The 17,245-nt window shown below is 45.9% G+C and overlaps 1 protein-coding gene across 1 annotated transcript in view; it reads right to left on the bottom strand.

Moving 5' to 3' along the window:
• LOC115473714 (myosin light chain kinase, smooth muscle-like) overlaps nt 1–17,245 on the bottom strand; it is a 673,403-nt gene that overhangs the window by 113,987 nt on the left and 542,171 nt on the right. The window contains exon 22 of the mRNA XM_030208760.1: nt 15,689–15,842. Within this exon, the coding sequence (XP_030064620.1) occupies nt 15,689–15,842 (154 nt within the window). The remainder of the gene's footprint in view (nt 1–15,688; nt 15,843–17,245) is intronic.

Genomic DNA, 17,245 nt, shown 5'->3' with positions numbered 1-17,245 from the left:
CTTCTACCTTTTCGGAAGCTACTAAAAACTTACCTCTTCAAGCAAGCCTACACAAATAACCTGTCCATCAGCACTACCGGATCAGACTATGAAAACAGAACCTGGAACATGCTCCCCTATTTAATCCTTTCTAGTATATCCCTCTTCCAGCCCTCCCTACACTATCTAGTACATTCCTTTTCCTACCCCACCCTTACATTTCCCCATACTAAGTAACACGTTAATCCCAATACACACCCTCCTCCTTTTCCCCTACCTCTTCCATCCTCCTTCCTTGCCCATCTTACCTATCCATACATAAATGAGCACTTCTTTACTTACTATATTACAGCTGCAACCATTCTGCATTACTTTGTCAACCTGATTTACTATGTAAGCCGCATTGAACCTGCTAACGAGTGGGGAAAGTGCGGGGTATAAATGTTACAAATAAATAAATAAATAAAAATGATTATTTATTTGGATTTAGCTCACTCCTTTTTCAGTAACAGCTCAACGGGAGTTACATTCAGGTACACTTTTTTTATTACAAAGTAAAAAGTAGTTGAAAAAAGTTGGACTACAGAATCTAGTATGTTTTCAAGCAGTACAATGAATATACACATATCAACTTGTGATCTGTCTAGATCTCTGTGAGAAGAATGTAACAGAAACTTTAATACATGAAATTAAAAGTTTAAATCCTTTTTAACAAGCTGGCCCAAAATTTGTCATTCTGCCCCCCCCCCTCCCACCATGAAATGTGATGTCTTTTGAGGTTATTAAACAAGTTGGACATTTACATCTGCCCAGAAGTAGTTTAAATGTATAGGGGAATGTATATGTCAGACTGTCATAGTAATGCTTGAATGTTTTCACTTATATACACTGTCAGGTAGCACATTTGCTTATTTCCGATCTGAGGAAGAAGGGCAACCTTCGAAAGCTAATCAAGAAATGTATTAAGTTATGTCCAATAAAAAAGGTATCATCTTATTTTCTTTTCCATGTTTTATTTTGTTTGATTTCTATAGATTCTACATGGAATGCTTCTATTCCACTAGCAACATTCCATGTAGAAGTCGGCCCTTGCGGATCACCAATGTGGCCGCGCAGGCTTCTGCGTCAGACTCACAGAAACAGAAGCCTGCGCAGCCTTCTACATGGAATGTTGCTAGTGGAATAGCAACATTCCATGTAGAATCTCCAATAGTAGCAACATTCCATGTAGAATCTCCAATGGTATCTATTTTACTGTCATAGTAATGCTTGAATGTTTTCACTTATATACACTGTCAGCTAGCACATTTGCTTATTTCCGATCTGAGGAAGAAGGGCAACCTTCGAAAGCTAATCAAGAAATGTATTAAGTTATGTCCAATAAAAAAGGTATCATCTTATTTTCTTTTCCATGTTTTATTTTATTTGATTTCTATTGATAATGTATAGGGGTGAAATACAAGTGTAGGGGTGTATTTTATAAACTGTGTGTATTTCATGATTCCACTTGCACTCCCTCCCAAAGACACCTGCACTGTGAGGTAAATTTTTAAAAGGAAAAATTACCCCTCTACTGTGGGCTGTATCGGGATAGACATTGCTGACAAAGGGTTTTTAAAGCATAAATTCTATACTACAAAAAAGTCATGGTGAATGTTCTCTCATTTTTGCTTTTAAACACTTACTTCCAGTGTCACTGCCACCAGATTTTCAGTAACAGGTCTTAGAGGCCAATGCTCAAAACCTAATGTAGACGTTAGAGGTGATTAGCGCTGAACTAGAACGGGGCCGGCCATCTATAAGGGCAGCCATCTCTAATAACGGCCCCGTCAAGCGGCGCACCCGACTGCATTATCGAAACCAGATGGCCGGCCATCTTTCGTTTAGATAATACAGTCGGGGCCGGCCAAATCTCAACATTTGGGCCGCCCTTAGAGATGGCCGGCGTTAGAGATGGCTGCCATTGGTTTTCGCCGATAATGGAAACTAATTGCGGCCATCTCAAACCCGGCCAAATCCAAGCCATTTGGTCATGGGAGGAGCCAGCATTTGTAGTGCACTGGTCCCCCTCACATGCCAGGGCACCAACCGGGCACCCGAGGGGGCGCTGCAGTGGACTTCACAAATTGATCCCAGGTGCATAGCTCCCTTACCTTGGGTGCTGAGCCCCCCAAAACCCACTACCCACAACTGTACAACACTACCATAGCCCTAAGGGGTAAAGGGGGGCACCTACATGTGGGTGCAGTGGGTTTCGGGTGGGGTTTGGAGGGCTCCCATTTACCACCACAAGTGTAACAGGTGGGGGGGGATGGGCCTGGGTCCGCCTGCCTGAAGTGCACTGCACCCACTAAAACTGTTGCAGGGTCCTGCATAGTGCTGTGATGGAGCTGGGTATGACATTTGAGGCTGGCATAGAGGCTGGCAAAAAATGTTTTTAAATTTTCTTTGGGTGGGTGGGGGGGGGGGGGGTTAGTGACCACTGGGGGAGTAAGGGGAGGTGATCCTCAATTCCCTCCGGTGGTCATCTGGTCAGTTTGGGCACCTTTTTGAGGCTTGGTCGTGAATAAAAATGGACCAAGTAAAGTCGGCCAAATGCTCGTCAGGGACAGCCTTCTTTTTTCCATTATCAGCCGAGGCCGGCCATCTGTTAATCACGCCCCCGTCCCGCTTTCGGTACTCTGCCGACACGCCCCCTTGAACTTTGGCCAGCCCTGAGACAGAAAGCAGTTGAAGCCGGCTAAAATTGGCTTTCGATTATACCGATTTGGCCGGCTTCAGGAGAAGGCCGGCCATCTCCCGATTTGTGTTGGAAGATGACCAGCCTTCTCCTTCGAAAATAAGCAGGATAGAGAGCCACTCAGCATATTCTGTATAGCATGCGGACATGTAAGCCTATTCTATAAAATTTGGGCATATTTTACAGAATATGCCTAGGTGTATTTTTTTCCATGCAGAGTTTTCAAGCGACATATATAGAATCTAGCCTTTTAAGGGCAATTCAGTAACAAAGCGCCTGAAGTTAGGCGCTCCTTTGCATGCATATATGCACTCAAAACAAAAGACTGACATGAAGCAATGTTTTATCCACACATGCCCCTAATACATAAGTCAGATACAGGCTGCTTTATTGTCCATTTATAGTACTCTAGCTGAGATCATTTTCATGCATCATTCAGACTTTGCATGTAACTATTTAAGTTAGACCCCTTGCTTTCTAAAGGGCTAATGCTCAAAGGTCCGGCGCTAAAGCCAACAGCACAGATCCCCTTGCGCAAGATCAGTGCAGAAACTTAGCTCTGCAATGCTCAAGGCAAATGGTATTCAAATTATATGTGCGCTACAAAACAAAAAAATGCCCAGTGCACATGCACAAGAGTTTCATGGTAAGTACAGCTCTTGTGTGCATGCCCAGGCAAGACCGGAACTGAAAGCACACATTGGAACTGTTCTTCTACACCTTTTTTTTTGTTACATTTGTACCCCACGCTTTCCCACTCATGGCAGGCTCAATGCGGCTTACATGGGGCAATGGAGGGTTAAGTGACTTGCCCAGAGTCACAAGGAGCTGCCTGTGCCTGAAGTGGGAATTGAACTCGGTTCCCCAGGACCAGAGTCCACCACTAACCACTAGGCCACTCCTCCACTGTTGCGACTATTTGAGATTCTACATGGAATGTTGCTATTCCACTAGAAGTCGGCCCTTGCAGATCACCAATGTGGCCGCGCAGGCTTCTGCTTCTGTGAGTCTAGACATCAGACTCACAGAAACAGAAGCCTGCGCAGCCTTCTACATGGAATGTTGCTAGTGGAATAGCAACATTCCATGTAGAATCTCCAATAGTATCAATTTTATTTTTGTTACATTTGTACCCTGCGCTTTCCCACTCATGGCAGGCTCAATGCGGCTTACATGGGGCAATGGAGGGTTAAGTGACTTGCCCAGAGTCACAAGGAGCTGCCTGTGCCTGAAGTGGGAATCGAACTCAGTTCCCCAGGACCAGAGTCCACCACCCTAACCACTAGGCCACTCCTCCACAAAAATTGTTTTCACTCAAAAGGCTCATATTTAAACTCAGAAGAACAGCACCAATGTGTGCTTGCAGTGTCTGTTTTGCTGGGACTTGCACACATAGTAGAATTGGAAAAGGTGCAGCGAAGGGCGACTAAAATGATAGCGGGGATGGGACGACTTCCCTATGAAGAAAGAATAAGGAGGCTAGGGCTTTTCAGCTTGCAGAAGAGACGGCTGAGGGGAGACATGATAGAGGTATATAAAATAATGAGTGGAGTGGAACAGGTGGATGTGAAGCATCTGTTCACGCTTTCCAAAAATACTAGGACTAGGGGGCATGCGATGAAACTACAGTGTAGTAAATTTAAAACAAATCGGAGAAAATGTTTCTTCACCCAACGCGTAATTAAACTCTGGAATTCGTTGCCAGAGAACGTGGTGAAGGCGGTTAGCTTAGCAGAGTTTAAAAAGGGGTTAGACGGTTTCCTAAAGAACAAGTCCATAAACCACTACTAAATAGACTTGGGAAAATCCACAATTCCAGGAATAACATGTATAGAATGTTTGTACGTTTGGGAAGCTTGCCAGGTGCCCTTGGCCTGGATTGGCCCCTGTCGTGGACAGGATGCTGGGCTCGATGGACCCTTGGTCTTTTCCCAGTGTGGCATTACTTATGTACTTATGCTATCAACATTTATAGGCTGCACAGGCTTCTTTCCGTCTTCTTAAAAAAAGAACCCCAAAAAACAAAAGCAGCAAATTCTGAAGAGATCCTCTCTTGAAAACCTTTAATGCCACCCCCAAGCTGATAAGTTTCCAGCATGAAGGACAGCATTTGTTTCTGTGCTGTTCTCTGAGCATTGGGATGGAATACCAAATGACCTCATTAACATCCATTTGAGTACATTTAAATACAGTTTGCGGCCATCTTTAGCGTGCATATTGTTTACTGCTCTAGAGCCCTTTGAACATTCTGCGTACATTAACTTGTGCAATTTTGAATGTGAGCATTTACCCCTACCAAAGGCTGGTATAAATGCTCACACCCAACTAATGTGTGGATCAACCACCAAGGTAGAGAAACAAGATCCACTACGAACAAGAAGAGTCAGGAAAGGGGTAGTAGCGTGATCAACAGGACTCTTCCAAGAAGACCAGGGAGACAGAGTAGGGAGTATGTACTTTATTCCATAATACAAACTGACTTCTCGTGGCACCGTGTTTCAGCAGTAGTGTTTGCCTCAGGAGTCTGTATTGTTGTTATGGTACCCAAATGTAGCAGGAGATATTTCAAATAATGCAAAACATAGGTTAAGTCTTTATCAAGACTTTTCTCAGCTGGGGCTCTAATTATGAACTGTTTGAAGACGCCAACCGTAGGAGCTGCAGTGCAACCAACAGTCTTTTTAAAGACTTAAACTATGTTTTGCATTATTTGAAACATCTACTGCTACATTTCAACAACAATACCGACTCCTGAGGCAGGCACTATTGCCGAAACACGGTGCCGTGTTGCGTCAATTTGTATTATACAATTTGTATTATACAATACAGTACAGATTCCCTAACACTATGCCTAAATCCTGGGAATGCCCCTGAACCACCCATGCCCCTCCCTTGGCCCTGCTCCCTTTGGAGTTCTCTGCAAGATACTTTAAGTGCGCAGGTATAGAATAGGGGAATAGTGAAGATCCGTACGCAACAACTAATGACTAACAATTAGTGCTTGTTAATGCCAATAACTGATCATTATTACCTAATTAGTCAATTAGTTTACGAGCGGATCTGTGATCCACACCCAGGTGTTGGGTGACCTATACAGAATCCGGCAGATTGTGTGCTGTAAAACTATTTAAATAGTTTAGTGCATTCTAAAGGATTTCAGAGCACGCTAGCTGGCTTTAGAACATGCTTAAATCCAAAAATGAAATATTTTAATTGGCTCACTTGAAAATGACACAGCATGTCATGATATATGCTGGGGTTTCCATGTCCTTTTCAAATGACTGTACACCCTAATTGTCTATAATAAACACAAGAAGCTCCCTAACTGATAGAAGGGTGCTCTACTAGTGACTTCTTTCCAGAGTGCAATGTGACCCCATCTGACTACTGAGCAGTTCCTACTCTTTCATTCAACACCTGACCATATTCTTACCCAACAAAGACATGTTACTCTCCAGGGGATACTTAACAGGATATACTGAACCTCTGCCAAATGGAACTTGAAAAGTTTAATCCTTCCTCTACCTAGCATATCTCTGCCAAATGGAACTTGAAAAGCTTAATCCTTCCTCTACCTAGCATGTCTCTGCCACTTCTTCATTCCTTTCCGTTCCTGGTATACCATGCCAATGACCTTACCAGTAGGGAAAGCAACAGTCTTAAAGAGGTTCATTTCTTAAGTGCTACATATACTTTTCTACAGTCATGATTTTATCCATGTCCAATTAATCACTTTGTTGGCCTACCTACAAGTGACCTACCTACTCATATACTATTGACAAATACCTACAAGTGACCTACCTACTCATATACTATTGACAAATTGATGGGGGGAGGGGCGTTATCAACATGGGCTACCATTAAAATAAGTTATTTTACTGTTGACCCTGGTTATTAGTAACTCGGTCCCATTACATAAAATGGGAGCTATGCTAAGATAGCACGAGTTAGTGGAAAATTAACCCGTCTTAATGGTAGCCCATGTTGATAACTACATCCCTTAGGAAGGCATTCTCGTCTCTCCCGTGCCATTTATTGAGATGCTTTTTGCTTTCCACACAGGGGCGTAGCCAGACCTGTCATTTTGGGTGGGCCCAGAGTTTGGATGGGAGGGCCTTCTAAAGTCCCCCCCTTTTGTCCTGCATCTATCTCCCTCTCCTCTGTCCCCAGATCCAGCACTTCTCTAATCCCCCCCTGCAGCCTAGCAATACCTCTTTCTCTGAAACAACCCCCATACCTTAGTACTTTCGACAGCAGCAACAGTAGTGATGTACATCCACTGCCTGCACCAGCCCTGTAGACTTCCCTCTGCTGGATCGTGCCAGAGAGGAAACAGGAAGTGGTAAAGGGAAGACTGAGTTTGGCGCAGGCAACAGACTGCATCGCTGTTGCTGCTGGGAAAGGTGCCAAGTTAGAACAAGAAAGGGGAGTGTTGCCAAGCTGTGGGTGGGGGTGGGGGGGCAAATGCCAAGTCCACGGGTGGAGGAGAGGGATTGAGGGGAGTGAGGCAGGTGCTGCTGAACTGTTTTGGAGGCCAGACAGGGTGGGCCTGAGCCAAGAATGGGTGGGCCTCTGCCCACCCAGGCCCACCTGTAGCTACGCCACTGCTTTCACAAAAGAATTTAGCAAGTGACTCCTGGAACTCTCACCGGACACTTGTAAGCCATCTTCTTGTGGACAGAAAACTAAGGGTTCAAAGTAAGTAAAAAAAATAAAGGAGGGGGGAGCATCTTCACTCTAGTTCATCTGAGTCAGTCTGTTAGTTTACAGGTTCCATCTTTCAGTCTGAACAAATCTCTCATTTTAAGTCTGGTTTAAAGGCACAGTTCAAGGATGTTAATGGAATTCACAGGGGGGTGGGGGTGGGAAATCATAACAATTCAATCCTGGGAGTCTTTCCAGAAGATGATTTTTCCATTGCCAAGAATGGAGAAAACAGCCTTGAACATTCAAAGCCCTTAAATGTCAGAAGCCACTCTATTTGATAGTGTTCATACAGTATCTGAATCTGGCTGCTTCTGATGGAGTTCAAGGCACAACTTGTTCTCACTCCTGCACTAATGAATTCATCACAATCGTTAAAAAAAAAGTCACCAAAGTTACAGATCATGAAGAAAACCAAACATTGGTTTTCTTCATGTTGATGATACGTTGAAACCTTCTGCTCAGTGTGCTGCTGCGGCTAAGAAAGCAAATAGGTATTATTAGGAAAAGAATGCAAAACAAAAATGAGGATGTAATAATGCCTTTGTATCACTCCATGGTGCGACGGCACCTCGCATATTGTGTTCAATTTTGGTTGCCACATCTCAAAAAAAGATATATTGGAATTAGAAAAGGTGCAGAGAAGGGCGACGAAAATGATAAACGGGATGGGACGACTTCCCTATGAGGAAAGGCTAAAGCGGCTAGGGCTCTTCAGCTTGGAGAAAAGGCGGCTGAGGGGAGATATGATAGAGGTCTATAAAATAATGAGTGGAGTTGAACGGGTTGATGTGAAGCGTCTGTTTATGCTTTCCAAAAATACTAGGACTAGGGGACGTGCGATGAAACTACAATGTAGTACATTTAAAACGAATCGGAGAAAATGTTTCTTCACTCAACATGTAATTAAACTCTGGAATTCGTTGCCAGAGAATGTAGTAAAAGCAGTTAGCTTAGCAGAGCTTTAAAAAAGTTTGGACGGCTTCCTAAAGGAAAAGTCCATAGACCGTTATTAAATTGGACTTGGGGAAAATCCACTATTTCTGGGATAAGCAGCATAAAATGTTTTTTGGGATCTTGCCAGCTATTTGTGACCTGGATTGGCCACTGTTGGAAACAGGATACTGGGCTTGATGGACCTTTGGAGTGGAGGAGTAGCCTAGTGGTTAGTGCAGCAGACTTTGATCTTGGGGAACTGAGTTCAATTCCCACTGCAGCTCCTTGTGACTCTGGGCAAGTCACTTAACCCTCCATTGCCCCTGGCACAAAATAAGTACCTGAATATATGTAAACCGCTTTAAATGTAGTTGCAAAAACCTCAGAAAGGCGGCATATCAAGTCCCATTTCCCTTCCCAGCATGGCAATGCTTATGTTCTTATGTTATATTCTTATAAGGGTGCATAAGTGGCACTGTGCACATCTGCAAGGGGATGCACATGTGGGAGGAGCCTGAAAGGACATGGGAATGTTTCCTACTCACACCCACACAGCTTGCCACATCTGCCAGCAATGAACCCACCACAAGTGGGCATGCATACATTTTGATGTGCCAATGCCAGTTTGTGCTAGTGTTCTATAATGCAATCTGGGTGCCCATATGCCATTATAGAATTGGCACAAATCATGCAGCTTTGGATGCCCATCTGTGGGCACTAGTTTATAAAATTGCCACCTAAATGATTTGCCCAGGATTATAAGGACTTCCATGGTTCTCAGTCCACTGTTTTAACCACTAGGCTGCTCCTTCGCTTACACCTTTCTGAATTCCACCACTGCTTAGCCGGTGGTGGAGCCGGTGGGGGGAAGAGAGGGTTGGTGGTTGGGAAGCGAAGATAGTGGTGGGCAGACTTATATGGTCTGTGCCAGATCCGGTGGTGGGAGGCGGGACTGGTGGTTGGGAGGTGAGGAATAGTGCTGGGCAGACTTATACGGTCTGTGCCAGAGCCGGTGGTGGGAGGCGGGGCTGGTGATTGGGAGGAAGGGATAGTGCTGGCCAGACTTATACGGTCTGTGCCCTGAAAAAGACAGGTACAAATCAAGGTAAGGTATACACATGAGTTCATCTTGTTGGGCAGACTGGATGGACCGTGCAGGTCTTTTTCTGCTGTCATCTACTATGTTACTATGTTTTTTTCTCCATTGTCAGGGAGAACTTTCCAGTCTTCCATCACCCTTTCCATGAAAAAAAAAAACTTCCTAATGTTTTTCCTGACTTTGCCACCTTGAAGTTCCATATCTTGTCTCTGAATTCTACATTTGTTTTTGTGAATTAATATCTTAGAATCTGCTGTCCTCTAGCTGGGAGGAAGGTTTAGCTATGAAGGGAATAAAAACTCTACATCACCTTGGAATATCTGCCCCTTTTAAACCCTCTATGAACACAATGGGTTCCAAAGTATGTTTTTATTATGGAAATAAATCAAAGAACCCATTATATAAGCTAATGCCAAAACAGTCCTTCTGCCAAATTCACTGTTTTAACAGTCAGCATCATGTGACCTCCTCCTTTTGTAACTGGGGGTCATCTCCCACGCCTGGAATTTCCAAAATGAGCTGTAACTTCTTCCCACATGCCTTACTTTTTGAAAAGTAAAAAGGGCAGAACCAACTATTTATTTAGGCATTAAGGACATAACAGAGAAATAATTTCAGGTTTTGCATTAAACAGTAAGCGACTGGATCCCAGTGGGCTGCAGAGCAGAGTGTAGCTACTGGGTATCGTAACAAAAACTTCATGCTTTAATATATACATTTTTCAGGGAACATGTATTATGGACTTCTGTATCCATATCACTGTGTCTGTCAGAACTGGAAACAGCTGGCTTACTGGAATCCATCAGACTGAGAGTTTTGAACTCCAGATCTCAGGGTCTGTTTTCTAAATCAAGCTTTGCAACTCAGCTACAGCCATAGACAATGGGAACATAAATCCCTGTGATGAATATTTAATAAGGATTTCCTGAAAACCACAGATATCTGCAGCCTTTGGTGAGAATCCCCAGCTGAAAAGGTTTATTCATTAAATCATGCTAAGCAGCCAGCAAGGGTGTTAATGTGCAATAGCTGTTAATAGAGAACTGTACTAATAGCTACTGCAGAGTAAAATCAGTGAGCATGTAAAATATCCCGTGCTAGCTGCTTAGTGTAGGTTAAGGCAGGATCCAAGCAGAATCTGGGCAGCGACAGAACGTAGCTGGAACTGACAGCAAGAGTATGAGTTAGTACTATGCACGAGTTGTCATGACTGCCAATAGTGCAAATGCACTTAACCTCATGCCACTTGGGCAAAGGACTGGCATAGCTACGTGGGGCCACGGGGGCCTGGGCCCCCGTAGATTTGGCCCTGGACCCCCTGCCGATGACCCTCTCAACCCCCCCTCCCACCGCCAACCCTCCCCCGCCGCCGCCGTCGGCTACCTTGGCTAGCGGGGGATCCCAACCCCTGCTAGCCGAGGTCCTCTTCTTCTGGCGCAAGGCTTCGTTCTGTTTCTGTGAGTCTGATGTCCTGCACAGAAACAGCACGTACCTTGCAGATCAGCCAGCAGCCACGTTGCTGGCTGATCTGCAAGGCTTTGTTCTGTTTCTGTGAGTCTGACGTCCTGCACGTACAACATGCAGGACGTCAGACTCACAGAAACAGAACAAAGCCTTGAGCCAGAAGAAGAGGACTTCGGCTGGTGGGGGTTGGGGTCCCCCGCCAGCAAAGGTAGGCGACGGTGGCAGTGGGGGAGGGTTGGCGGCGGGAGGGGGGGTCGAGAGGGTCGGCGGCGGGGGGGGGGGGTCAAAGTTGGTGGTGGCGGTGGCGCTGGGGGGGGCTAAAATGTGCCCCCTCACCTCGGGCTCTGGACCCCCCTCCCGCCAAAGTCTGGCTACGCCCCTGTCGCAAAGTCCCTTTGATTCCCCCAACACAAGAAAGAAACCCTCCCAAACAAAACCTCCTGATCAGGCTCCCCCTCACAATGAAGTCCCCCCAAGATCAACCCTTCCCAGCAAGAAAACTCACAGCTGAAGCCCCTAAACAGTCCCCCAAGCCTTTCCCCCAACTCTCTCTCCCACTTGGAACTCAGGTGCTTCCCTTGTAGTCTACTGGGTCAGGGTAAGACTGTTCCCCCTATAGGATGACCCCTAGCAGTAGTACTGTAAGACCTACTGCTAGGGGTCATAGGCACTCTCCCCTCTAAGCTGCCAGTGGGGGGTTGGTGCTTCAATATTGCATTTTCAATTCTTAGGGGATAGGCAGGTTTCCTGGAGTCCTGCAGAACTTGCCTGTCCCTCACTATTGAAAATGTGATAGTGAAATAGCGCCCCCACTGGCAGGACTGTAGGTGGAGGATTCCTGCACAGCTTAGAGGGAACAGTGGTCATAGGCACTATTTTGGACTCAGCAGATTACCAGAGAGGCCACCAAGTGAGTCCTGGTATGAGGGGGTCAGGGTATGGTGAGGGGGCCTTTGGGGAAACAGTGCTTTTGGGGGGGGGGGGGGGGAAGTTCCTGTAGAGAGAGGGTTGCTCTAGGAGGGCGCTGCATTGTGTGTGTGTGTGTAGGGGAGGGGCTTGATCAGGGAGTTGAGTGCAGGTGGGATTCATTTTTCAGGGGGCAGCGGACTGGGAGGTATTGTCAGAGGGGATGCTGTCATGGTGTTGGGGTTGTACCCCCATACCATTTCTAGTGTTTAAGTTTGTGCTGGGGCCCATGTTACATGCCTTGGCAGTCGGCAGAAAGCACGGGATCACCCATGGTTACTGCTCTGTGTAGTGATTGTAGGGTAGATGCTTGCCAGGTCATCGATATTTACCATCTGCTTTGTACTTACCGCTTCTTTAAGTTTTGCCTTTAAGGTGCAGAAAGTGCAAAAACATACCTCACTGTAATAAGCATGTTCCTAAGGAAAGTCTACATCCTCAGTATTCCTAGGTTACTTGTGGCTTTGTAGTAGCTGGTAGAATATTACTACTTACTACTACTACTTAACATTTCTAAAGCGCTACTAGGGTTACGCAGCGCTGTACAGTTAACATAGAAGGACAGTCCCTGCTCAAGGAGCTTACAATCTAAAGGACAAATGTACAGACAGTCAAATAGGGGCAGTCTAGATTTCCTGAATAGGTAAAAAGGTTAGGTGCCGAAGGCAACATTGAAGAGGTGGGCTTTGAGCAAGGATTTGAAGATGGGTAGGGAGGGGGCTTGGCGTAAGGGTTCAGGAAGTTTATTCCAAGCATAGGGTGAGGCGAGGCAGAAAGGGCGGAGCCTGGAGTTGGCGGTGGTGGAGAAGGGTACTGAGAGGAGGGATTTGTCCTGTGAGCGGAGGTTTCGGGTGGGAACGTAAGGGGAAATGAGGGTAGAGAGGTAATGAGGGGCTGCAGACTGAGTGCATTTGTAGGTAAGAAGGAGAAGCTTGAACTGTATGCGGTATCTGATCGGAAGCCAATGAAGTGACCTGAGGAGAGGGGTGATATGAGTATATCGGTCCAGGCGGAATATAAGACGAGCAGCAGAGTTCTGAACGGATTGAAGGGGGGATAGATGGTTAAGTGGGAGGCCAGTGAGGAGTAGGTTGCAGTAGTCAAGGCGAGAGGTAGTGAGAGAGTGGATGAGAGCTCGGGTGGTGTGCTCTGAGAGGAAAGGGCGAATTTTGCTGATGTTAAAGAGAAAGAAGCGACACGTCTTGAATATTCTCAACCTAGAGCTCTTAATCCATTTCAGTTATTAATAATTGCCAGTGTTGTGGTTTCCATTCCTACTTTCCACATCGGGTTTATTTCTATTTTAGAAAAAGACTGCTTGCCTTTACAGCCCTGCTCAGGGCCTAGCCTGTGTAATCTGAGTCTGAGTACTCAAGCCAAAAGATCAACATTCACATCCAGTCATGGTTCAATAAAATCAGATAAGCTATAAAATCCAAACAAGGGAACCCACAATCAAATCACAAAGACGGTTGGAATGAAATTCACTTACAAATGTTTTTTTTTTTTATCTGAGATCGATGATTAAAGGAGAGTTTTTTTGATATACAGGGAGTTGCTGAGGTCTTTTTTTCCTCCTTTCTAGAGATATATTTAGCCACTTTATCTATATGTAAAAGCTCTACATGAATTAATCTTAGCAGTCTTGATTATTTGTTGTTCCAAACCCAGAGCCAGATACACTGTTTCTGCTTAGGGCAATGAATCTCCCACAGGAAATACGCACTGACCTCTAAGCCCAAAATAAACATCTGACTTTCTGTTATAAAGCACAAATAACATATGCAGATATACCCCTGGATTCTATATAGAATGCAACTTAATTAGTTAACAAGCCAAACAGCACCGATAACTGTCACTTAACAAGCAATTATTGACACTAATTGGCAGTGGCGTTCCATGCTTGGCTGACACCCGGGGCGGATCGCTGCTGCGCGCACCCCCCCGGGTGCAGTGCAACACGGAACCCCCCCTGGCGTCGGCACCCCCCCTGGCGTCGGCACCCCCCCTGGTGTGGACCCTAACCCCGTCCCCCCCGGCGCAGCGCCTCTCACTCCCCCCCGACAGTCCCCACCTGCCTACCAGCTGAGCTCCGGCCGGCACCTCCAATCTGCAGCGCTGCTGACTTTAAATGAAGAAAACCGTCTCGTCGTTGGCCCTTCACTACTGTCCCGCCCTCTGATATAACTTCCTATTTCCTCGAGGGCGGGACTCAGTGAGTGAAGGGCCAACGACGAGACAGTTTTCTTCGTTTAAAGTCAGCAGCGCTGCAGATTGGAGGTGCCAGCCGGAGCTCAGCTGGTAGGCAGGTGGGGACTGTCGGGGGGGGGGAGTGAGAGGCGCTGCGCTGGGGGGGGGGGGGGTGGACGGAGCACTCCCCCACCCATTGACACCCGGGGCGGACTGCCCCCACCGCCCTGCCCTTGCTACGCCACTGCTAATTGGCATTAATTAGAATTTACATGCAGAACTGTCTAAGCGTATTCTATAATGTGATGCGTGTAAATTCTAAGTCACATAGAGGGGCATTTTCGAACAGAGACGACCGTCTCTAAGGGCGCCCAACTGTAAGGACAGGGCCGCGAAGGGGCGGGGCAACACATATTATCAAAACAAGATGGACGTCCATCTTTCGTTTCGATAATACGGTCGGGGACGCCCAAATCTTGACATTTAGGTCGACCTTAGAGATGGTCATCCTCGGTTTTCGGCGATTGTGGAAACCAAAGACGTCTATCTCAAAAACGTCCAAATCCAAGCCCTTTGGTCGTGGGAGGAGCCAGCATTTGTAGTGCACTGGTCCCCCTTACATGCCAGGACACCAACAGGGCATGCTAGGGGGCACTGCAGTGGATTTCAGAAATTGCTCCCAGCTGCATAGCTCCCTTACCTTGGGTGCTGAGCCCCCCAACCCGCCCCCCAGATCTGCCTGCCTGAAGTACACTGCGCCCACTACAACTGCTCCAGGGACCTGCTGCGATGGACCTGAGTATGGCATTTGAGGCTGGCATAGAGGCTGGCAAAAAAGTATTTTTAAACTTGTTTTTTTATGGTGGGAGGGGGTTAGTGACCACTGGGGGAGTAAGGGGAGGTCATCCCCGATTCCCTCTGGTGGTCATCTGGTCAGTTGGGGCACCTTTTCGAGGCTTGGACGCCAAAAAAAATGGACCGAGTAAAGTCGGCCAAGTGCTCGTCAAGGATGCCCTTCTTTTTTCTATTATCGGCCGAGGAGACCATCTCCTAATCATGCCCCAGTCCTGCCTTCGCTACCCTGCCGACACGCCCCCATGAACTTTGGTCGTCCTTGCGACGGAAAGCAGTCGAGGGTGTCAAAAAATCGGCTTTCGATTATGCCGATTTGGACGACCTTGCGAGAAGGACGCCCATCTCCCGATTTGTGTTGAAAGATGGGCATCCTTCTCGTTCGAAAATAAGCGTGATAGTTAAAAAGAGGGCATGGGCAGGTCGTGGGCGTTTCTAAAATCTATGCGCGTGGTTATAGAATACACCCGGTCTGCTCCTAATTTAGGCGTCGGCATTTGCACCACGATTTACTTGGCGTAACTGCCCGCAACTAAATTTAGTCGCTTAGATAGGCGCTTGGCGTATTCTATAATCCGTGTGGAAATTTAGGCTACTTCTATAAAGTAGGCCTAAATTTAGTATCAACACCAATTACAGCCAATAATCAGTTGTTAAAGCCAATTAGTGTCTGATTATTTAAATTCCATGTGTAACTGACCTTAACCTATCACTTGGGGGAGCAAGTTAATAGCATGAGGGGGTTACAGTGTACTTACCAAACACGGTCAAGTTGACTTGTGCTTGCTTGTTGCCTTGTTTGTTTTCCACAACAAAAGTGTAGCATCCACAATGCTCCTGCCTCGCTGAGGAGATGGTTAGCTTGCTGGTATTCTCCGTGTTCTCTATTTTGATGTAGTCATTTTCTTTAATCTACAGAAATCAGAAAGGCATAATTCTATGGATAAACAGCTGTATACCCACAGGTAAAAGGGTGTGGTGAGATTGGGAGAGGCAGAGCACAGTACACACAGAGTGGCCTAGTGATTAGTGCAGTGGACTTTGATCCTGGGGAACTGAGTTAGATTCCCACTGCAGCTCCTTGTGACTGTGGGCAAGTCACTTAATCCTCCATTGCCCCTGGTACAAAATAAGTACCTGAATATATGTAAACCACTTTGAATGTAGTTGCAAAAACCTCAGAAAGGCAGTATATCAAGTCCCATTTCCCTTTCCCTATTTGACAGTCTACATGGAATGTTGCTACTATTGAGATTCGACATGGAATGTTAATGTTGCTATTCCACTAGCAACATTCCATGTAGAAGCCTGCCCTTGCAGATCAGCAACGCGGCTGCGCAGGCTTCAGTTTCTGTGAGTCTGATGTCCTGCACGTATGTGCAGGACGTCTGACTCACAGAAACAGAAGCCTGTGCGGCTGATCTGCAAGGGCAGGCTTCTACATGGAATGTTACTAGTGGAGGAGTAGCCTAGTGGTTAGTGCAGTGAACTCTAATTCTGGGGAACTGGGTTCAATTCCCACTACAGCTCCTTGTGACTCTGGGCAAATCACTTAACCCTCCATTGCCCCTGGTACAAAATAAGTACCTGAATATACTACGTAAACTGTTTTGAATGTAGTTGCAAAAACCACAGAAAGGCAGTATATCAAGTCCCAATTCCCTTTCCCTTTCATAGCAGGAGAAAATATACACTTTAGAAATTGAGTCTCACTCCTGTGGCTGGCGCATTTTCAAATGAAAGCTCCCCACCCCCCATCAATTCTCATTCAGGGTTCCTTTTACTAAGCCGCGGTAAAAGATGGCCAGCGGTAGTGTAGGCGCGTGTTTTGGGGGCGCACTGGGCCACTTTTTACCATGTCTGCAAAAAAAGGCTTTTTTTAAAAAATGGGACAGGAAAGGGGCATGCTGTTTACCGCCGGGAAAGTGCCACGCGCTAGAAAATATTTTCTGCCACGTGTTTTCGGCGTGCGCCAAATTCAGAATTACTGCCCAGGGCACATGGTAGCCAGGCAGTAATGCTGATTTGGCGTGCTCTAGACACGTGTAGATAATAACACAAAACAGCGAAGATGACACCCCAAAAAAGGGGAAACATAAACAATAAAAAAACCTAAGTATAAAATAAAAAATAAAAAAAATGATAAAAATAAAAGGTAAAAAATAAAAAAGTAAAATAAAAAAAAGTAAAAAAAAAACCTCAAGATGACACACAAAAAGATAAAAATGCAAATTTTATTGAAAGGTGATATGACTCAACACAGCTGTGTTTCGGCCCAACTGGCCTGCGTCAGGAGTCTTTACACCATGTATGTG

The sequence above is a fragment of the Microcaecilia unicolor genome, chromosome 7 (assembly GCF_901765095.1).
Source record: "Microcaecilia unicolor chromosome 7, aMicUni1.1, whole genome shotgun sequence".
NCBI lineage: Eukaryota > Metazoa > Chordata > Amphibia > Gymnophiona > Siphonopidae > Microcaecilia > Microcaecilia unicolor.
Note: the sequence above shows the minus strand (reverse complement) of the source record. Positions and strands in the feature narration are given on the sequence as shown.